The sequence below is a fragment of the Bison bison genome, unplaced genomic scaffold (genome assembly GCF_000754665.1).
Source record: "Bison bison bison isolate TAMUID 2011002044 unplaced genomic scaffold, Bison_UMD1.0 scf7180017864230, whole genome shotgun sequence".
In the NCBI taxonomy this organism is placed as follows: Eukaryota; Metazoa; Chordata; class Mammalia; order Artiodactyla; family Bovidae; genus Bison; species Bison bison.
Genome location: NW_011494802.1, coordinates 1585738 through 1608776, shown reverse-complemented (window position 1 = coordinate 1608776; position 23039 = coordinate 1585738). Strand labels below are relative to the sequence as shown.

General features: G+C 46.9%; 2 protein-coding genes across 2 annotated transcripts in view; both read left to right on the top strand.

The window, feature by feature from the left end:
• Positions 1-15276, top strand: part of KIAA1045 (KIAA1045 ortholog) — a 24059-nt gene extending 8783 nt beyond the window's left edge. Inside the window, exons 2-8 of the mRNA XM_010846119.1 lie at positions 4300-4681; positions 5326-5511; positions 8719-8797; positions 9092-9297; positions 9644-9804; positions 10120-10215; positions 10530-15276. Of these exons, the coding sequence (XP_010844421.1) occupies positions 4304-4681; positions 5326-5511; positions 8719-8797; positions 9092-9297; positions 9644-9804; positions 10120-10215; positions 10530-10626 (1203 nt within the window). The 5' untranslated portion in view covers positions 4300-4303 and the 3' untranslated portion in view covers positions 10627-15276. The remainder of the gene's footprint in view (positions 1-4299; positions 4682-5325; positions 5512-8718; positions 8798-9091; positions 9298-9643; positions 9805-10119; positions 10216-10529) is intronic.
• A 7309-nt stretch (positions 15277-22585) lies between these two features.
• Positions 22586-23039, top strand: part of DNAJB5 (DnaJ (Hsp40) homolog, subfamily B, member 5) — an 8893-nt gene continuing 8439 nt past the window's right edge. The window contains 1 exon segment of the mRNA XM_010846118.1: positions 22586-22748. Within this exon segment, the coding sequence (XP_010844420.1) occupies positions 22586-22748 (163 nt within the window).

The following is a 23039-nucleotide window of genomic DNA, read 5'->3' as shown; positions in this document are numbered from 1 at the left end:
CTAATTAAAAATGTATAATTACTCTATGGCTGTTTTTCAAATTGCAGGTCCAGACCTGTTATGAAATTATCAAGTCATTTTAAAGAGTCACTATCAAGATTGCCCTTTGAACTAGAATAGAGAGGACAGAAAATACCTGGGAGCATGACATGTAGTAAAATTAGGATTCTTTCACAAAACTTTGGGTTCAGTTATAGGTCTATGAACATATGTTTATAACTTTGTGTGTACAGGGTTACATCGTAAACTATATATCTTACTGTGGGCCACAGTCAAAAATGTGAAAAACATACCATGGAAGGTTTCTAAGGAAAACATTGTGGCCTTGGAAATAGTAATTGATCATGAGGAAGGTTCTCAGTGAAGGGCTTAGTGTTAGTTTTGCATTCTCCTTGCCTGTTCCTCTTATTGTAAGTTGGGAACCTGCTTTTCCACCTAACTGTAGAGCACAGTAGTGTTCATAAGGCATGTGAGCAGTGTCTTTGGACTACAGACCAAGCCACTCAGGAGCCCCCTGGAGGCTTCCCTGGTAGTCCAGTGGTTAAGACTCCTCACTTCCAATGCAGGGGGCATGGGTTCAATTCCTGGTTGGAGAACTAAGATCCCATATGCCATGCTACACAGCCAAAAAAAAAGGGAAGACGGATTCCCTGGGCCCACAGCCTCAGCAAAGCTCTAACATACACACTCTCTCCTCCACCCATAGCCCCACCCAAGCTGTGTACCCTCATATGCTCAAGAGCTCACATGAACTTTTAAAAGAATGTAGAAAAGAACATGAGCATTCTAAATGCTTAAGACTGCATATTCCGAACATACGCATTAACAGATAAAGAGCTGAAGCTCATAGCAGTAGAATAACATGTCCTAGGTCACAGCAGGTTCATAGCTAAAGCAAGGCACCAAGTTGCCTCTGTGACTTTTTAAATTATAAAATGTGCAAGGTAGGAAAATGAGAAAAAACAGATTAACAAAAATGTGAAAAACATGCATCCTTTCTTAACAAAGATTAGATAACATGAGCATTTTTGTAACTTGCCTTTTTCATTAATGTTCATATATTTTTAACATCTTTCCACATTAATCAATTTACTTTTGCCTCAATGATTTTCATATTGTTCAGTCTTCCATTGTAACATAATTTAACCATTCTTCTGTGGTCTAATATTTGTTTACAACTGAGGGAAAAAATGAGTTTTTAATCACCTTCAACAGTTTCCTGAATTTGATCAATAAATCTTGCCTCAATAAATCTCTGTTGCTACCATCCTGTAAATGACACTTATTCACAGCAAATATTCTTTAATCATATTTTAATTTTAAAAACAAATTTTACAAAAGGGGAAATGGAATCTTTCCTTTCTTACCAGTAAATTTATAAATTTTAAAAAATGAGCTGGGTTCCTTTAATAACAAGTGATAGCAGGGCAAGCAGCTAGACAGAGTAGGAATTTGCTCTATTGTGGCACATAAAATAGTTGTTTCTAGAAAGAAGACGTAGCTGTCATCAGATTTTATGTGTATTAAGACGTCTCTGAAAAATAACAAAAAAAGACTTATCCACAATTAATTAACTGGGAAATGTTATTAAATGCCTTTTCTCTTTCAGATACTTTGCTAGTCAGTAGAGGTAGATACTACACAGGGTAAAAACAGTCTAATAGAGGAAACTGACATTGATTAAATAATCATCCTATTGAATATATAATGACAGCGTGTTCTCAAGCAGAAGAGCACAGTGCTGTCAGCACTCCTACATGGATTGGGGAGTCGACAGTGACTTCCATGAGGAAACAATAGTTGAACTGAGCTCTGATAGATGAAGAAGCACTAGCCAGGAGGAAGGAATCATCAAAGGTCCAAAATGGAGAAAGCATGGCAAAAAAAGACTAAAAGAAGACCAGTGTGGTTAGAACAGAATAAAAAAGGAAGACCAGACTGAGGAGGGCCTTACAGGCCATGGTAAAGAAACTGATTTTGGCGTCTTTCATGATGGTGAGGGGTGAGGGAAATGGGGAGATATTGGTCAAAGGGTACAACATTCATGATGGTCCAGTGGCTAAGACTCCATTTCAGTCCCCGATCAAGGAACTAGATCTCACATGCCACAACTAAGAGTTCGCATGCCACAACTAAAGATCCCATGTGCTGCAACTAAAGATAGAAGATCCTGAGGGCTACAACTAAGACCTGGTGCTGCCAAATAAATATTTTGGAAAAGAAAGAAACTGATTTGGGGCACTTTATCCTGAAAGCTTTGGAAAGCCATTGTAAAGTTTTAAGCTGTGGATAGCATAACACCTGAATGTCCCAGAGATATCTTTAATTCCACATGTATAAAATCCAACTTCATCATCCCTCTTTCTTATTTCCCAATTTCCATAAATGGCACTACCCTTCTTGTTAGTTTTAAATTTAAAACTGCCATCTCAATAAGTCAAGTGGGAAAATCCTGAATAAAATACTGTATGACTTCACTTGTGTGTGGAATTTAAAAACGCTGAACTCGTAGAAACAGAGTGAAGAATGCTTTCTCCATTTTGGACCTTTGATGATTCCTTCCTCCTGGCTAGTGCTTCTTCATCTATCAGAGCTCAGTTCAACTATTGTTTCCTCATGGAAGTCACTGTCGACTCCCCAATCCATGTAGGAGTGCTGACAGCACAGTTAAAAATTCTATATTGTGTACTTGAAAGATGCTGAGTGTAGACTTTAACATTCTCATCATAATAACAACAAAATAGTAATTATGTGAGATAAAGAATGTGCTAACCTTATGGTGGTACACACTTCACAATATGATTATCAAACCATCACATTGTACAGTTTAAACTTAAGCAGCGTTATATGTCAATAGCATCTCAATAAAGCTGGGAAATAAATATAACTTGCCCTCTCGCCCTTTCCATTGATCCAATCAAGTTATCAATTATTCCTACATTTCTGTTTCCACAGTATCCAGTCAACTCAGTCAGTATCGTTCCTGCTGCTACCATTTCAGAGGTAACAACCCTCTGCCTCTTGCCTAGACTATTATAGTAGCCTTCTAATCGGCCTGAATCTCTCCTCCTTCCCTCTGTCACCTTTTTCCCCAAACTGAGGATAACTTCCTACCCATCTTTCAAGGTCCACTCTGACTCCCAGTTGTATAGTCTCACCGAGTTGTATGGTCTTTAGGCATTTCCAGAACTCTGTCTTATTTTTCTTTGAGTTCTGGTATTAAGTAGCTTGAGTGGTAAGACTGTTCCCCCGCCTTCTATTTCCAATGATAAGCTATCAGTGTCGTGCACAAATTACTGTTCAATAGGCCTTGATTATGATGGATTGAGAGCAAGTGGACTCTTTGTTCCACTTAGAATAGACGTTCCCCAACTGAATTCCACTAAGACCCTTCAGGCTAGAAAATAGCAGACCAGCTCTGCAGTGTGCCATGTTGTGCCCTCACTTTCCAATGCCCTGGTACTACAGAGGAAAAGCAAGAATAATGTACTTTTTTAACCTGTAAAGAATATAGACCTTTGTTCAACAGTTCAGAGAATCAAAGCAGAAAAGGTGAGCATGACATTAGTGAAGGCTTACAAGTGTGAGAAGCACTGTAAAGCTTGTAATGGCCTGGTTGTCTGTGATCGACAGACAGACTCATAAACAGGCATAGCTACTAATTAGGGCAAAGGAAGTGTTTGAGACCTTGACTACATGTATGAGGTAACCAAGTTTCCTGAATGAGGCATTCAGTCCTCCAAAAATAGGAGTTCATGCATTCTGACTCAAAAAGTAGGCATTTGATATGGACTCTTGTTTTTAGCACTTGTCAGAGGAGCATTCCTTCAGTCCCAAGACTGAAAGGTGTAGCTGCAGTCTTGCTTTATGCCTTAGATCATCTTTGGCTGACTTGGGTTCTTTGGTCTCCAACTATCTCAAAGTAGCAGAGGCCTGGGACCCCTAGACCTAATTGGCTTTGGGACAGGAAGGGAGACACAGATACCAATCTCACATTTGTAGAGTGCTTTCTAGTCTACGTTAGTCTACTGTTAGTCTCATAACATCTCTGTGAAGTGTGCTGAGTAGGTCACCCTCATTTTACCAACAGGAAAACCAAAGTCACAGGGCCAGTCAGAAATAGAACCAAGGTCTTCTGATTCCTTAACAAGTGCTCTGTCCACCCCACCATGCTACTGAGTTCCAGAAAAGGGAAAAGCTGTTTAATAGTATTTGCCACTTAGATGAATGGTTGAAATGCATTGGCCTAACATGATAAGCCATTGGCTGAATCTGGGCCCCTCTGCTTTCTGTCCACAGAGCCATGGGGGTGTTGATGTCCAAGCGGCAGACGGTAGAACAGGTGCAGAAGGTGAGCCTGGCTGTGTCTGCCTTCAAGGATGGGCTGCGGGACAGGCCTTCCATCCGACGCACAGGTGAGCTTCCAGGGTCTCGCCGTGGCACAGTAGAGGGCTCTGTCCAAGAGGTGCAGGAGGAGAAAGAAGCAGAGGCAAGTGCCCCAGCAGTCCAAGAAGAGAGCAGTGTCAACCGTGCCTCCTGGGAGAGGCTCCGGGATGGGCGTGGAGTGGAGCCTGAGGAGTTTGACAGGACCAGTCATTTTACACCCCCTGCCTTCATCCGCCCCACCCGGAAGCTGGATGACGACAAGCCTCCAGATATCCGCTTGGAGCCCAGAGAGCCTGTGAGTGTCCAAAAAGGGCAGAGTCTTCCAGTTTTAGACCTTCTGAGGATCAGGGAGCAGGACAGGGAGGCCTGGGTATGGTTAAAGTAAGACTCAAAACCAGAAAGATGGAGCTGAGTCAGAGTAATCTTTGAATTTCTTCCCCAAGAATAAAAATCTTATATCCTGGATAGACTTAGTGATAAAACTGGAGGAAACAGGTGATAAGGAGTGATACCATGGGGGGAGGTGGTCTTTTGCCAGCCCTCTCACCTAAGAGAGAATATTGCTCTCTATAGGAGGCATTTGGAAATTTGGGTGGGGTAGGGAGAGGGTCACAAAACTAGGAGTTGCTCTTGTATTTGGTGCTAAGAAACACAGGGATGCTGAGGGTCCTGCAATGCCTGGGACAGTCTTTCACAAGAGATTATTCTTTCCAAAAATGCTAATAGCATCCCTGCTCAGAAACATAGTCACAGAGGCCTGAGCAGCTGGAAGAACCTGCTGGTTCTTATCTTCCAGGGAGAAAGCTCTATTGCCCTAACAGTGGCTTCAGTTGGAGTTGCTCCTCTAGGTTACTCCAGGGACACTCAGTCCCATTCAGGTAGCTCTGTGCTTGGTGGCCTAGGATCTTGCTGCTGTTCACTGCTGCCATCTTTCCCCAGGTTGTTAATGATGAGATGTGTGATGTCTGTGAAGTCTGGACGGCCGAAAGTCTCTTCCCGTGCAGGGTCTGCACCAGGGTTTTCCATGATGGCTGCCTACGCCGCATGGGCTACATCCAGGGAGACAGTGCCGCAGAAGTGACCGAAACGGCCCACACGGAAACAGGCTGGAGCTGCCACTACTGTGTGAGCCTTGGCTGCAGGGACGGTGGGCTCCTGCACTGCTAAGGACTGGGCCCTTTCCCTGGAGGCCCAGTCTTACAACACTGGTTTCTGGGCAGTGACCTGAAGAGTGTTCCAATAGTACATACAAGGGCTAGGACAGGCTTTCCCTAGCTCAGTACTGTTGACACTTGGGGCACAGTAATTCTTTGTTGTGGGGGCTGTTTGCATTGTAGGATGTTTAACAGCATCCCTAACCTCTACCCATTAGATACCAGTAACACTCACCCGCAGTGGCAACAACCAAAAATGTCTCCAGATGTTACCAAATGTGTCCTGGGGGAACAGGACATTCCAGTTGAGAACCACTGAGCTGGAGAACAGAATGCATAGGATGAGACCTAGTTATTCAAAATTGATTCTGCTTGGAGCAGTGGTGGTTTAGTTGCTAAGTTGTGTCCAACTTTTCCAGACACATGGACTGTAGCCTGCTAGGCTCCTTTGTCCATGGAATTCTCCAGGCAAGCATACTGGAGTGGATTGCCATTTCCTTCTCCAGGAGATCTTCCCCACCCAGGAATCAAACCCAGGTCTCCTGCATTGCAGGCAGATTCTTTACTAACCGAGCAATGAGGGAAGTCTTGCTTGGAACAGTATTTAATCTAATAGTTGATAGTTGTCATTCATTGTATTCATCTGGAAAACCAACCTGAAAGCCTAACTGGCTTGCTTTCAGTAAGAATAGATTCTACCTCAGGAAAAGTTCTTAGTCCTGAGATCCTCATTTGGCCTTCTACATAACTCTTTGAAGCCTTTTTCTTCATCTCTGAAGTAATCATTTTGTGACTTAAGTAACAAAGACCTGTTGATTCAGAACTTTGCAAATTATACATAAATGTCCTCTAACTCTTGAGAAGATAAAAATACAGATTCATGTCTATTTCTCAGTAAACCTGAGTAGCGTTCAAGTCTTGCTTTATTGATCTGTTGCCCTGCAGATCTTCATTATTCACTGATTTCAGAGTAAGGATTATAAGTTGATCCCCTCTTCTTCCTACCACCAAGGAGAAAGTAAAGATGTTCTACTTTCTAACAAATAACACATTCTCCATGTGTTATTGTCCATAAAGTGAAGTATAGAACAGTTACTTCTAGTCACAGGAATACCTTCTCCCCAGCTGGAATATGACACAGCAGAGCCTCCTCTACAGGCAGTCTCTCCTAGTCATCACTCCTCCAAATGCTAACTTTTTCACTCACAGCAACTCTGTTTGGCAGTACATCTCCTGTGATTGCCCAGCCACCTGTAATTTGGCTTGTGTATCCATCATTCTGCTGAACTGGTTCTTCTAAGGTCACCAGTGACCTAACTGTCAAGTTCAGTGACCTATTCTCAGGAATCTTTTACTTGACCTCTCTGATGTATTTAGCACTTCTTATTGCTCCATTTTTTTTTAGGGTATGGATATTTTTGTGAGAATTTTTACACAAAATATGGAAATCAGAGAAAATAGAAAATCAGTAAAATGCCATCTGACTTGTATAACCACTGTTAACATTACCTCTACATTGCACAACTCTCTTTTCTTGGCTTCCAGTACCCTCTACTGATTCTCTTCCCAACTTCCTTCTCTGACCATTCTTCCTAAGTGCCCTTAGTTTCTTGTCCCAGACCTAAATGCTGATGTCTCTCAGGGTTCTCCCACTATATTCTCTCTCTCTGGATCTTCATCTACTTCAGTGGCTACTCCACCACCTAAATACTAATAATTCCCAAATCTGTGGGTCCAAACCTAAATTTCCTGTCTCTTAGACTTATATCCATCTTAATGTCTCACAAGTACTTCACACTCAACATGCCCCAAAATGAATTCATCTTTTTCCCCACACCCATTATTCCCTCCATTCCTTGCCTCTGTAAATAGTAACACCACCACCACCCGCTAGTTACCAGCCCCTACTCATTTCTCTCCCTCACCCCTCACATCCAGCGGGTCAGCAAGTCCTATGAACTCTACCTCCCAGTCTCTCTCAAAGCTTTCCCCTCTTCTTCATTCTCATGTCTTAGTTTAGCCACTCATCTTTTCTTTATTGCATCAACCACCTAACTGCCCTCCATGCCACCAGGCTTTGCCCATGTAACCCATTCTCTACAGAGCAGACAAAGAGCTGACCATAGCACTCCACACTTAAAAACCTTTCTGTGACTCCCCTTTGCTCTCAGGAAAAAAGGCCCAGTTTGAAGGACTCAATAAAGGGTATTTGAGGCACGTCACAATCAGGCTTCTGCTGACCTCACCTCCCTTATCATTTATCATTCCTCCCTACCCTCTCCCAAGACAGACACACACACACAGTCACACTCTACACTCCAGCTGTACTGAACGTCTCACAATGTTATACACCATTGTGCCAAGTATATACTAGGTACTCAAAAAGTATTTATTGAAAGAATGATTTGGATTCTTCATGAAATCCACAAATGAATAGTCATGAAATGTCTGTTCCTATTCTTTTCTGGTATTTTAGAGAGGAAATGATCTACTGTAAAGAATCTTTGGTAGTTTAAAGACTGTAAGACTATAAATTAATGCTAACAAAATAACATGTCAGTGCTCTTTTGGAATTAAAACTTCCATGACACCACTAAAAAGAAAAATTCATTTGGTTTTAGGAAATTTTTCATGATGGCATCTCTTTCAAAACCATTCTGGAGTGAAAGTGATACAACTTTAGGATTAAACAGTTTTACCAAATATGGAAACTGGAGTTAGAATTAAACTTTTTAAACTAAAATACTCTTTGAACACAGTCTAACACAGAGGCCAGATATGTAAAATAGATAAAGATGGAGCTACTCTGGTTGATGGAGCTGAGGATTCACAACCCTACCCACTTTCCCCCTTATTGCTTGCAGCAGCTTCCTAAGGCACCACCAAGGAGCCCCTAAGCTATCTCGGAGAATAATCCAAAAGCCACTACTTTAGTAAAAGGGACTTGGGGGTGGAGCCAGGATAACTGGGTTCTGGGGATGATCCCAGCCAGAGCTGGACAGCTCTGAACAAGTCCTTTCCCCTTTCTGGGGCCTCAGCCTCCTTGATTGTGAATGGGAGGCTGGGATTAGATGATCCCATAATTGCCTTCCATCTGAAATACTGTTTCACCCTTCTTGATCCTTGGCCTTTCTTTCTGGCCTATATGGCCATTGATTTAGCTCTTCTTCTTTTTCAGGACAATCTCAACTTGCTGCTAACTGAGGAGGAAATGTACAGCCTCACAGAGACCTTTCAGCAGTGTAAAGTTATCCCTGGTAAGGCTGGGTGGTACTGCCAATGGAGAAGGCCAGGAAGGTTTCTCCTTCATACTTTCTAGGATGAACCATGCAAGGAATAATCTGGAATTTGGAGGGCAAGGGTGTAAATGGAACCCTGTTTGCAAGCTGTTGACCCACCCCTGGTCACAGCCTGTGTTATCCTGGCTATGGAGACAAAGACTGGACAAAAGCTGTGGGCATAGGGGCTCTGGAGGGTGCACTCGAGGTGAGTCAAGGTGCTCCAGATGCTGAGAAGGGTGGGCATGGCTAGCATGCAGTGCCTCCCCACAGACTGCTCCCTGACGCTGGAGGACTTCCTACGCTACCGCCACCAAACAGCAAAGAGAGGGAACAGTGACAGAGCTCTCAGTGAGGAACAAGAGGAGCAGGCAGCCCGCCAGTTTGCAGCCCTGGACCCTGAACACCGAGGACATGTCGAGTGGCCTGATTTTTTGTCCCACGAGTCCCTCCTGCTTCTACAGCAGTTGCGTCCCCAGGTAAGGGCCAGCTGGGGTGATGTCTGTGGGATATTGGGTGACAGAGCCCTGGGAAGCATGCCAGGCAGGTTGGGGGAACACTGGGTACTCTCTGAGCAGGAACCAGTACCAGGAAAGGGCTCAGGTTCCAGCCAGTGACAGGTGATCCAGTGCCTGGGCTGGGGAAACTGCCCAAGGAAGACTGATTTGCGCTGGACCAAACTGCAAATGTTGGTGCTACCAGAAAGGCTCCAGGCAGCTTCAAAGGGAGGTTGCAGAGATGATAATGGAGGTAGGATTCTCTATGGCTTGACAGTTTACAAAATATTTTCATCTCCAAGGTCTTAATTTGTCTCTTCTTTCACAGAACTCTCTGTTAAGGCTTCTAACAGTCAAGGAGCGGGAGCGAGCCCGAGCCACCTTCCTGGCCCGGGGCAGCGGGAGCACGATCAGCGAGGCTGAATGCCACCGTGCCCAGCACTCTTGGTTCTGCAAACGCCCCATTGAGGCTCCTTCCTGCAGTGTCAGGTCCACTCCCTACCAATCCCTGCCCCCACTCACCTACCCTCCTCCTTTGGCCCTTGGTATGAAAGGTACCTGCCTCCCTGTTTCTTCTGCCCTTTCGTCCAATAGCCAGGAGAGGATCCTTCTGTGAATTAGATAGTGGCCGTGACTCCTACTGGCCAAGGCATAGTTCAGCCTTGACTCCAAACTCTGTCACCCATGTCAGAAAAGCCTGGATGACATATCCAGGGGTTCACCAGAGCTTTGGATTCACCAGAATATGGGAAGGGCAGACCTTTCACAGTCCCACTTCTAACCACATGTCTTTGTACCCAACAGTGTCAGCCATGTGGGTCCCATAGCAGACAGCAGCCCAGCCAGCAGCAGCAGCAAGAGTCAGGACAAGGCCCCACTGCCCACAGAGCCTGAGTCCAGGTGAGTGACACCTCCTTACCTGGCTGTCTACCCTGACCCCCACACACACAAGTAAGATTGAGCATTACCCACCATCACCCCAAAACAACAAATGCCCACCCCAGAAACCAGACTTCAAGAGTGTGCATTTGACCCCAGATCCATAGGGCTAGAGGGCTGTCAGCCTGGAAGCACAGTCTGCCAGCACCACGTCAGACACAAGCCAGGACTGCCCTGAGTTTTGCCCAGCTCAAGCCATGCTGTGGGGATCAGGTCTCCTGAGCCTCCAGACTCAGCAACCAGCCTCACAAATCTGTTCTTTGCTTCCACTCCAGATTCGTGGATTGGCCTACCTTCCTGCAGGAGAGTGTCATCTACATCTTGGCTGCTCGCCCCAACAGTTTGGCCATTCACCTGAAACCCCCAGGATAGCATGGAGCAGAAAAGCTCAGTTTGGGGACAGTGGCATTCTCTCCCTCCTTTCATTTCTCCCTTTCCCCACTAACCTCTGGTACTGAGACTTCTGGGGGTGGAGCACTGTCCACATCTCAGTTTATTACTAAGCTTTATGGCACTGAAGTCACCATTTCCCTCACAACAGAGGTGGTCAATGCATTGCCACATGGAGAAGCCCTGGGAGCTGTGGCAGCATCTGCTGCAGGACCACCCCCTGCCCTCACACTACAGACTGGACCTGCCACTGCACACGTATGTGTGCCCACACATGCACACACAAACACACACACCTAGCTGTCCATACCATCAGAGACCTGAGACTTCTTTTTTTTTGAAGAAAAGACTAAAGTTCTTTTGTGAAGCCCCTGGTATAGATTTGAGGGGGGGTCTCTCTTTTGGCCAGTTTTCATTTACAGTAGATCAGTCTCTGGCCAAGTGATTCTTAATAAGGGGGCATATCAGACTCACATACTCTGCTAGAGATGCTGACAGACTCCCTCTTCCCACACTGAAAATCCCTTCTGTGATGAACCACTGTTCTAATAGGTGTGTGCTATGTCCCTTGGATGTGTTGGGGTGGGGAAAATGGTTGAAGACCACCACTGCACTTATTATTTATTTATTATTTATTTAAATTCCAATTCCTGGTGACAGAGAAGGCAGCTAATCTGTGGAGTGCCAGTTAGAAAAGGGGGAGGCAGCCCCTCCCAGGGACCCAGAAATCTAGGACCCTCTAATCCAGGTCATTTAAGTCCAAAAGTCTTTATTTAGCAGACCAGTCCAAACCCAAGGTGAGCCATCCTGACCCCTGTTTTTTAGGGGGGTGCTCATGGCCAAGAACCCAAGGCCTAAATGGAACAGGTATGATGGCAGTAGTCACAGCCTTCTGGGTTAGGTGCTTCACCCAAGTCAGCTACCACAGAGACCCAAAGCCTGAGCTCCAGTGAGGGCAGGCCTGGATGAAAGAGGAAAGAAGGCTCATTTTTTTCCATTCTTTAGCTTAACTGCAGACATAGAAAAGTATGCCATGGTATGGCATACAGAACCCTAAACAGGAACTCCTTTCAAACCACATGACAATGAGCATAAGAGGCTGAAGCTAAGATGATTTGAAGATCTCAGCTCTCTTGAACAGAGAAAGTCTCAGCAAAGCCTCACAGAAGGAGGAGGTGTTCCCTTCTCCCTGTTACTAAGATATTGCCTGAGTTGCTGCTTTTCCCCATTGCTCACTGCATGTTCTTCCCCACAAGCTTAGGGCCTAGACCTGGCAAGGGAGGACTTTGGAGGCAAAAAGATGCTACCACAAGGCCACCAGCCTGGCCTCTCAGCCCCAGCTGTTCTTCCTAAGTTCTTATCAAGTTCTCCAGTCAGCATATGCTATGGGTAAGCATAGGTCCTGAAGTTCAAGTTTCTGTTTCTAACCTCATGACTTAGGTTTAGCAAGGTCTGACTTGGTACCAGGAGTTATTCGAGAGGGGCTTGTCTCAGTCACAAATAAACTAACACATCCCCATTCCTTTAGGCACTTCTACAGAAGTCAGCATACAACTAAGTGTTGCTCAGGGGATAGCGGGGAGCTGTAACTTGGGGCATGGCAAGGGCACTATATGGTCTCCTCCTGTAGAGACAGCGTGACCTGAAAGTCAAGTAAGAAGCTTCTGGGGTTGGATTATTTAAGACTGAAAAGAAGCAGACAGAAGATGAACTGGGTTCATGTTTATGGCTCCGTTCTTTGTAAATACTCCATAGCCACACTCCCAAAACTAATCAGTAGGAGGGGCCATTATTTAGTCCAGCCAAAAAAAGAGAAAGCACATGACTCTTGGGCCCAAGGACTGCATCTGAAGCAGCCCATCCTGGGGTTCTGCACTGAGAAGATTAAACCATATTAAGCACAAGGGCTCTTGCTTACTCTCCTGGCAAATCACCTTTTATGTCAATGGCCTTGGGCTGCTTGATCTCAGGACAAGGCATTTTGAGTAAAAGCAAAGTCTAGGCTTTGAGAGCTGAACAGCTTTTTTCTCCTGCCTCATTGTCAGTCACAAGGATTGGAAGTCCATCTTCTTGTTCCCTGATCTTTCACAGACCAGGGTGATGCCTACCTCTGGAGCAGCAGCTTCTAGCTTTCTGTGGGTGAGTGTAAAGACTGGAGGCCACTAGAGCAGGCCAACTGTATCTCAGGGCCTGGCAAAACAGGCCCCAGGGTTCTTCCACAGTAGGATCTGACCCATTTGGGACCACCCCTCCCTATTTTGGGACAGCAAGCTTCCTTGGTGGGGACATGCTGCAAAGGGCCCAGAAGAGACACTCCTCATGAAAGGGTGGAGTGCCAAGTCACAGGAGTCCTAGGAAGCAGAAAAGGACGGAAAAGCAAGCAGTCTCTTCTCCATAGGCATCTAACTTTTTACCAAAGGAGAGAGGAGAGGTTCCATTGCTCCCTAAGTTAAGAGTTATAGAAGCTCTGTCCCAACCCGCCTTTCTGAGGCTTCCCCTTGCAGTGTCCTAATCCACAGGGCCTCTCTCCAGGATGTATAGAGACATTCAAACTTTTATAAACCTCAGTTCAGTTCAGTCGCTCAGTCATGTTTGACTGTTTGCGACCCCATGAACCGCAGCACGCCAGGCTTCCCTGTCCATCACCAACTCCCGGAGTTCCACCCAAACCCAAACCTAGTGAAGGTCATTTCCTTTCCTTTTCAAGCCCTTTCATCATTGTGACTGAAATTCTGCCAAGTACAGAAATTAGTGTTTGACTGTAATAGGAGTATGAGAAAATGTTTCCATCTTAGCTACCCAAAATTGCAGAGATCAGTTCTTTTCCCAGTCACCCCCAACTGCACCACCACCCCCAATCAAGGGAGGCTGAGGTTACACAGATGCTCCTCTGAAGACTACTTGTCCTCAGTCTGTTTTTAACCCACAGTCCTCTTCTCCATGCTCAGATATAAAGGCAGGGACGTCTGGATGATGCAGTGGAGCTTTGGGACTGAGAGTCAGCTGAGGCAATAGCTGTGGCCACATAGCCTCCTCAGATTTGTCCCGTGGCTTCCTCTCATGAGATCAGCCTTTGCCAGTAGATGGAGGCTCTACGCTTTTGAGCAACAGGCCCCTTTGATCCCAGGGATAGAGCGGTTTCCTCGCTCATAGATACTGATCCATTTCAAGAGCTCTTCCTTAGAGGATAGCCATGGCTGAAGCCACAAGCATGTTGCCTCTTTTTGTCCTCAGCCTAAGTAAGTGTGACTGCAGGCCAGATACTGGCCTTTCTGGCCCTGGTGCTCCCTATGGGATGTCACCCTGGCCTTGTTAGCGTGACCAAATATGGGGGTCCCCCATTCCTGTCAACAATATGGGAAGCACAGAATCAAACCACCTGGGAAGAGAGCACCTCCCTGGGTATTGGGTTCAGGATTGTGCCTAGGCTGCTAAGCCTCAACCTCAACCATTGCAGGTCTCATGGCTTCAGTAAAAGTGGTGCCAAGAAGCCTAAAGGCAAGAGAGAAGCTCAAAAGAAGCTGTCTGGGAGAAGGAAATGGCAACCCACTCCAGTGTTCTTGCCTGGAGAATCCCAGGGACGAGGGAGCCTGGTGGGCTGCCGTCTATGGGGTCGCACAGAATCAGACACAACTGAAGCGAAAAACAATTTAAAAAAAAAAAAAAAAGAAGAAGCTGTCTGGTAGGGCCCCAGGCCAGCCATGAATACCACAAAGCCAAGAGGAACCTCAGGGCAGGACTGATAGCAGGCTCTGGTGATCCTGCAGGTCCCATCAAACCAACAGAGTAAAGACAGATATATACTTGGCATTTTAAAGGCAAAACACTACTGATGCCAGATTTTCAGGACATCCTGGCAGCACCTGTAACCAAACCCCTTTTTACCCCTCTTTTTACAGTGAAATAAAATAGTTGCTTTCTCCACACCACCGGGTTTCAGCTTGCCCAGAATCTCTCTCTGGGCCCTTAGCTTACAGCCCAGACAACAGAGGCCTCCTTGAGTGGGGGGTATTAATGCATCATGCCTATTCTCGATGGTTCACCCTGGAGTAGGGTAGGACTAGGCGTTTTCCCTGCTGTTGCTTTCTTGCTGCCACTGCTTTAGGCAACCTTGAAAGAAAATGAACAGGTTACAGAATCTCCAATAGACCCCACTAGCACTAAGGAAAAACTTTCTTCCCTCTGGGCCACATGCCCCAATAACTCAGATCAGAGAGGATGTCAGATCTGCTCAGGTCAGTGACTAAGAAGCCCAATAACATTCCAGTTGGTGTAGCATGGGTTGGGATGACCACAGATAAGAACATCAAGGTATAAGTAGCAAGGCCTTTCCATATCCTTGGTGAAACAAAGGCCATCAAGCGTTGCCTCCTGTGAGAGATGGCCTCTGATTTGTCTTCTGGCCAAATGCAAACTTGTGAGAATGGCTGTGAGAGCGCTCAAGTAGTAATGGAGGATCCAATGCTGTTCTTCAGAAGGTAACTTGACAGCTGAGGGGAACATCCCCAGGCCCTGTCTTCCCATCACTATAGCTGCATGCTCCTCCGCATGGCTCAGCCTTCACTCCAGAAGGAGCTAATATTCCCAGAGGCTGGGCACAATGGAAATCATAATAAAAAGATTGTGATGTTATTTTGGCTTCTGTTTTCTCTTGTTCAGGGTGCCTGCCGAGTTTCAGTTTGGTTTCCTATCATTGGCCAACTCCTGAATCTAAAACAGGAGCAGCTGTAGCCTCCAGGAAGCCCACAGCTAGGTTGCCAGGGGGAGGGGCGGGTGGGAGGAGGCAGGGGCTCCACCATGAACACAGAGGAGATGGGGGCACAGAAGAGAAGAGTCAAAGTTTTTGAAGAAATTGAGGAAGAGGTAAGCCCTCTGAGCCTCCCTGGTGTGTGTTGCCCCCAAACACACACCACGGGCCAGTATTAGACATTCCCTTCCCAGTTTCTGCTGAACTACAAAGTGTGGACTACTAGTTGGCTGTTTTCTCCTGGTCTGGGCTCTCCTTGGTCTGAGAGTTTCCTCGCCATCTTTGCTAATTGTTTTAATGTGATATGGTAGGTTAGATAAACTAAGATCTGGAAAAGTTTTCAAAGGACTGTGGAATCCCCAATTCATCCCTTTTGCCTGGGAAGAACAGAGCCAGTCCCTGTAGACGTGAAAGCGTCTCTAGACTTTGGATCAGAGGCAGATATTCCACTCTGAAACCATGGGAGCCCCAAACACAAATACAGCTAACTCGAGGTACCAGAGGCCATTAAGTTGCATGGTCTAACTATATGCAGATTTTTTTTCAATAAATAGGTACAACAGTACCACACAATCCTCGGTTGAATCTGCAGATGTGGAACCAGGGATATGGAGGCCCAATTATAAAGTTAAAAGAGGATTTTTGTGGCAGGGGCATCAGCTCCCCTAACTCCCACATTGTTCAAGAATCAACTGTTAATTGCTAATATTTTAGCACTTACTATGTACTGGGCAGTTCTAAGTGCTTTGCATAAGCTAATCTTCAAAACAATCCTATGTGATTTGTATTACAGATGAGAAAGTAAAAGTGAGGTTCCACAGTCACAAAGCTAGGAAGTAGGGGAGTCAGGCAGTCTGATTTTGGTGCCCATGCTCTTAATTTATTGTGCTGCCTGTCAAAGTACACCTCAAATAAAGTTGCTATATGGTCCAGCACCTTCTGTTTCCATCCCCAGGGAAGAGGCATACATAGGTAGCCAGGCATGTAGCCCCCATCAGAGGCTTTCTTAACCACCTGCACAACTCACCCCCTTCACTCACAGACTCCCACACCACTCCTTCCTGGAATTTTCCCACAGAACTCCATCAGGCTCAGACACAATAACATCCTACAAATCCTTTCTCCTGTTTCCAGGCTCAGTGAAGTCAAGCGCTGGGACAGAGAAAAAAGGCATGAAAGCTGGACCTCTGTGAACCCTCATGACAAGAAAGGTTTCCCCACTCTCATTCAGACAGTCGACTGGAACTTCAGACCCTCCCAGCTCTGTTCCTCATACCAACTGCCACTTGTTCCCAGGGTTGGCTGGAGCTTCGGTTCCACAAAAACTTCCACCCACTCTGACTTTCCCTAGAGATAAAGAGGAGTGCACTTGAGCCAGAGTAGAGCAGTGATCACTAAATTTGCTAAATGTGGAGTAATTAGTGTTCTCTCTCCCACCCCACTCATAGGGTTGTTTAGTCTGGCCTTGCTAAACTTCAGTTTCCTCATCTGTAAAAATCTGGAAAACACTTCATTTTGTCTGCCTCCTAGGCTGATAGTTGAGTGAAGACAGGATAAAATTGGTAATTGAAAAGAGCTTGCTACACTGTAAGGCACTGAGTGAACAGCAAGAATTTCTGGCCCCTAAAGGCTGTGTGTGTATCACTCCATGCACCACCCCCTCCCAGGCATAGCTGGGGATACTTCCATTGGCCTCTGTCCACAGTGCTGAAGTCACAGCCAAGACCGTTAGAGATTTTCAGTCCCTCTTTTTTTTTTGAATATACTCATTTATTCATATACACAGTCACTTTACATTATTACATTTTAATACTCATCGAAAACAAAAATATAGAATGCTCCATGAATTTGCACGTCATCCTTGTGCAGAAGCCATGCAAATCATCTCTGTAATGTTCCAATTTTAGCATATGTGCTGCTAAAGTGAGCACTTAAGTCCCTCCTTGTCCCATCTAAGGAAGCATCAAATACAGAGACTACCAAATCCAAGGACTGCCCTAAAACTCAGAAGGTATTGCCAAAATGTTTTTTATTTCATTACTTTCAAGTATCTTTGTTTTTTAATAAACAATAACATTCCTTTAAAATTATAATAGGTACAAAACAGGCAGGATGTGATTTAGCAGGTCAGGGAGAGCAGAGGATGCAGTCTTCACTTGGTGAAGATGTAACCTGAGGCTACATGGAAAGAAAGGGTCAGAGGAGGGACGTGGGCTGGCTAGTATGCTGACTGGCACCCCTGGAAAAAGCTAATCAGAGCCAGGCATCATGAACTGAACCACAGCCAGGGGAACATGGTCTTAGTAGCTGGAACCACAGCTGGGGGAACATGGTCTTAGTAGCTGGAACTGAACAAGGCAGAGGAGGAACCCATGAAGGCCTGAGACATGTTCACCCTATCGAGGAGCAGATTTGAGGGATGCAAATGGCTGATGTCTGGTAGATGGGACCAGTGAGGTTGATATGACCTCAAGAACAGAGCTAAGATCAAAGGTGGAGGAGGGGCAGATTTCTGCTCAATAGGACCAAAAGACAACTGAATACCAGGGAAGGTAGTGAAGCCATACATGCATATGACATAAATATGACGTTGAGGGTGAAATGCCTTCCCAGGTCTCCAGTTCTCTTGAGGCCTGCGACGCCAGTAAGTGGTTAGGCACCTTCTACTGCTCATTGGAAGGACTGATGCTGAGGCTGAAACTCCAATACTTTGGCCACCTCATGTGAAGAGTTGACTCATTGGAAAAGACTCTGATGCTGGGAGGGATTGGGGGCAGGAGGAGAAGGGGACGACAGAGGATGAGATGGCTGGATGGCATCACCGACTTGATGGACGTGAGTTTGAGTGAATTCTTGGGGTTGGTGATGGACAGGGAGGCCTGGCGTGCTGCGATTCATGGGGTCGCAAAGGGTCAGACACGACTGAGCAACTGAACTGAATTGTACTGTAACCCCAGCCCTGAGGCCTGCTGAACTATAGGGAGATCCAAGCTTGTACAGACCCACATGACCCCAAAACATCAGCATTACTGAGCTGGAAGCCTTAATTTCTTTAGTTCAACCTCTTAGACCAACTGCTGTGCCTCCAGCTCGGAGCCCTGACCTGAGAGAAGAGATCCAATATCATAATTCGCCTATTATCCCCTTTCCAGGTGGGCTCTGAGAAGCATGTGCTCAGAACCTGATGTTGCACGCCCTCTGATGGTCATTCCCAGTACTGTTCTCTCACCCCAAAGCAAAAAAAAAAAAAAACCCTTTGAACTTTTATGGTACTAGTCATTGCAGGGCTTCCCGGTGGCTCAGTGGTAAACAATTCACCTGCTAAGCAGGAGCGATGGGTTCAATCCGGGTTGGAAAGATCCCCTTGAGAAAGAAATAGCAACCCACTCCCGTATTCTTGCTGGAGAATCCCAGGGACAGCGGAGCCTGGCGGGCTACACTCCATGGGGTCACAAAGAGCCTGACACATCTTAGCGACTAAAAAAAGATGACAACTAGTCAGTGTAGGTTCAGAACAGGCAGGGAGACACTAGACAAGTACCTGGGAGTTAGATGACTGGTCAGTGTTCAAGTATCAGTGTCAAGATTAGGGCTCATCTGAAAAGATCTAGGAGAAGGCTTAGACTGAGGCTGGATGGGGGAACTACCTGATCCATGACTAAGACCAATATCAGTGTCTCAGGCTGAGGCCAAAGTTGGGGCTCATTGTGGGGCTGAATTCTGGGCTAAACTGTCAGCATGAAGTGTGTATCCAGGTGATATGCAGAGAGTCTGACTACAGAAAGGAGTCAGTGGATAATGGGGTCAACAGGTATTCCTATAGGAGGTGAAACATCAGATAAGTAACATTCCATTGGAGAACTTAAGAAGAGATATTGCCAGGGGAGAAGTACAAGTGATAGTGGACAGAATAAGGAAATCACTAATTTCTAAGAGCCTCCCAACCTTAAAGATAGGAATAGCCAGGCTAGAGCCCCTTATCTCTTCAGAATGTGAATTTCTGTATTCTAGTTCCAGCTTCCTGTTAAAGCCCCCCACCAACCCTAGTACTGCCACATACAAATTATAGGATCAATTTTGGGACACAGGAGAGGTCCAAGAAACAGTCCTGTCACTGCATAAAGCCAGCAGCGTGGGGGTAGTCCTCCTTTCCCCCAGGATTCTCTGTTTCTACTGGCAACAGTGCTGGCAGCCTCCCACACCCAGATCTTAGCAACCCTGGGAGCCCCTGGCAACTGCTGCCATGGTGACAAGACAGGGAACTGAGAACAGGCTGGGGGGAGCACTTCCTCTGGAGCCTTCAGGATATACGTGAGAGAGGTCTCCCCCTCCCATACACAGTCTGGGAGGGAACATGTGCTCCTGTCTAAACGCCTCCTCACTGGCACCCACCCCCGCCCCTGCCCCCGGTTCCGGTTCCCTCAGGGTGAGGAAATGAGGGACATCTATGGTTGTGACGTCTCCAGAGGGAGAGAGGGTGAATGGGGGGTGTTTGGAACTGAAAGATCACAGATGCATGCATACAAAGGCAGACAGTGTCAGCGTACCAACAGCCATGAAGCCTTATTTCATCCACTTTTTGTCATGTAGACAGACACCGGCCTACACTTAATCATACATGTACAGTAACACAAAATCACATACCTACAATAAATAACATAGAATCAAGCACACTACTGCGCAAAAATAATTAAACAGATACACTTTCACTCATAAATTGCATGATAAACACAACACTACAAATAATTTCCAGACTCCAACGTTTATAGATGCACTCACATATCCAGATATCTGTGAACATATAGAATAAGTTAACTTTCTTGAGCATTAACTTCAGGCCAAGCTGTCAGCACTACATGTGTCACCTTAATTAACCCTCAACAATCCTATGAGGTACGGCTGTTTTCCATCTCCATTTTACAAAAGAGGAAATTAGGCACCATAGTAAGCAACGTCACAAGGTCAACAGTCTGCCTTCAGAGCCTACTTCCTCACACCCTTTGCCACACCCTGAGGCACCCCTGGTTCCTCTCACACACACCTGATACCCAGGACAATGGGACACAGGACAGCAACTGCAAACTTGGCAAACAACAGAATCTGTGCCACCAATAACTGAAGGCACAGCTCTGCCCCCTTGAAGGTCTAAGCCAACACGTAAGCATTAGCTGGGACCAGGTAAAGGCCGGTGACTAAACTCTGCCTCCGTGTTGGCACAGGCAAGGCTGGAGGAGGCAAAATAGACAGAACTGGAATAGGAAGAAGCAGAGCCTCCCACAGTCCAGGCCCCCATGAATCTGGAGGTGGAAGATTGAGAGCCCTTAGGAGCCAGTACCAGTCCTGAGCCCCCTCACCCTCCCTTTCCCACCTCCATGTCACACTATTTCATTCAATCACCACCCAACCTCCCCTCCCTTTCTCATGCCTTCTCACCTCATCTCTCTATCCCATCCCTTTGCTAATCAACCCATCTCCACCCCCATCCCCTTTCCCTCATCCATCTCCCCTCCCTCCACCCCCTCACCCATCTTCCCCCCTCCTCTCCCCATCCCCTACACCTGTTCTCACCTGCCTCTACTCCTCTACTCCCTTACCCCATCTTCTCTCCCTCCTCTCCTTATCCCCCCTCACCCTGGCTCCTCTTACCACACTTCCTTTCCTTCCTTCACACCCCTTTATTCCTGGAATACCCATCATGATAACCAGAAAGCCAGATCAGGCAGAGAATAGGCAGACCTGATCTTAGGACCCCTAGACTCCCCTCTTGTTCTGTTCTGTGTCCTAGATATTGATGCCCTCCAAGCTTCAGTTTCAAGCTCCATCTAGTTTGCATGACTTCATGGGTGTTCATACTCTGCCTCTGGGAAACCACAAGGAAAGAGAGGTGACAGCTTCTGCTCTGGCCCTTCCTTTGTCCTCAAAGCTCCCAAGAACTCCTTCCCTCTCTTCACCCCTGGATTACCCCCTCTCCACCCCCGCTCCCTCTAGCACAGATGGGCCTGGGAGACAGTGACGTGGGCGCCAGGCACCGTGTCTGCTCAAGCGTCGGCTTCCGCTGGCAACCGCCTCCGCAGCCCTGCCTGCTCTGAACATCGGGGACACTGGGGCTGAGAATTAATGGGGGTGGGGGTACTGAAATGGGAGATTATGAGGGTGTTAAGAAAGAAGATCATGTGGAACTGAGATGAAGGATTAAAAGGGGGACGAGGATAGGGAAGCTCATGGGAATAAATAAGGATTAAGAATAGAGTAAGGCAAAAGATCATGGGCGAAAGACAGGAGATCCTATGGGGCAAGAAGGGAGGAAAGTCAAACGGGTCTAAAACATGTGTTACCTTAATGGTAACTCAAAGGGGAAGTAAAATGAAAGATAATAGGAAGAACTTTAATGGGTATCATGCGGGTTGCTGAGAAGGGGCTGCTCATGAGGGAACACGAATGAGAGAAACATACAGAGGATAAAAAGGGGACTCAGAAAGGGAATTATGGAGGTGCTAAAATTGTGGAGAACTACCAGGTTACAAAGAAAAGAGCAGGAAGAGTACTATGCACATCTACCAGGGCCTATTTTGAGATTCAGTTAGGTCACATCAGGTCAACTCCGGGTCACGGTAAGGTAAAGCTAAATCAGGTCAGGGCAAGGTAAGTTCACGGTTCAATGGAAGACAGGTAAGAAGGAATGACCTTTTGACCCTGGTCCAAGGACTACACCTCCCAGGGTGCACTATTCTCTCCCCTACTCTCCTAAATGAAGAAAGGAAAGAATGCCCAGAGTCACGGCCAACTGGTAGGCGCAGTTTTCCTTTAAGCCTGCCTTTGACGTTGCAGGGGTTCCAGAAGGTTCTCCCGAGATTCGAGCAGCGGCCAGTACGTCCCACCTTCTCAAACCGGAGATTGGACTAAAATAGTTGTCCCCCAACTCGGGTCTAAGCCCCACTGACCAACCAATAAAATCAAAGGGCGCGAAGAGTTGCCGCCCTCTGTCCCTTTCACCAATGACATGACCAGATAGCGAAGAGGTGTGGTTGATTGATTCCAGAGTGCACCAATCAGACTCATACCAATCACTGCCCGGAATGTGTGCGCGTGTGGCCGGGTGACAGGGGCGGAGGAAGGGACGGCTACCACAGAACCACTCGTTGAAAGCTGTCCAATTACAACAGAGGCTGAGCTGAGTGACGGGCAGACGGCGCAATGGGCAGTACGGAGGCGGAGCTGTGGGGGCGGGTTCCCGGGCCGGCTGTCTGCCGCCGGCGGGCGGGCGACTCCTGTCCCTAGTGGAGGCGGCGGAGCCAGAGCCGGGGGTGGGGGCAGCGGCTGTCTGACGGACCGCGGCGGCGCCCGCAGCTCCTCACCGGTGAGGACGCCGAGCCAGGACTCGAGGGTCCCGGGGTGGGGATTGGGGCGTCGCGAAGCCAGGGGTCTTAATTCGGGGGAAGCGGGGATCGGGACACTGAGGGCCCATCGACTCTTCCGCCGCGGGGGTGTGGGGACGCGGAGTCTGCAAGGTGCTTGATGTCCGCGACCCTCTTAGAGTGGGCAGCCAGCGTCTAAGCGGGGGAGGGTCGGGCCGGGTCGCACTGGGTTCTGCGGAGGCGTTTCTGAGCCAGCCCAGTCAGCCAGCGCCGGTGACATCACCGACCACCCT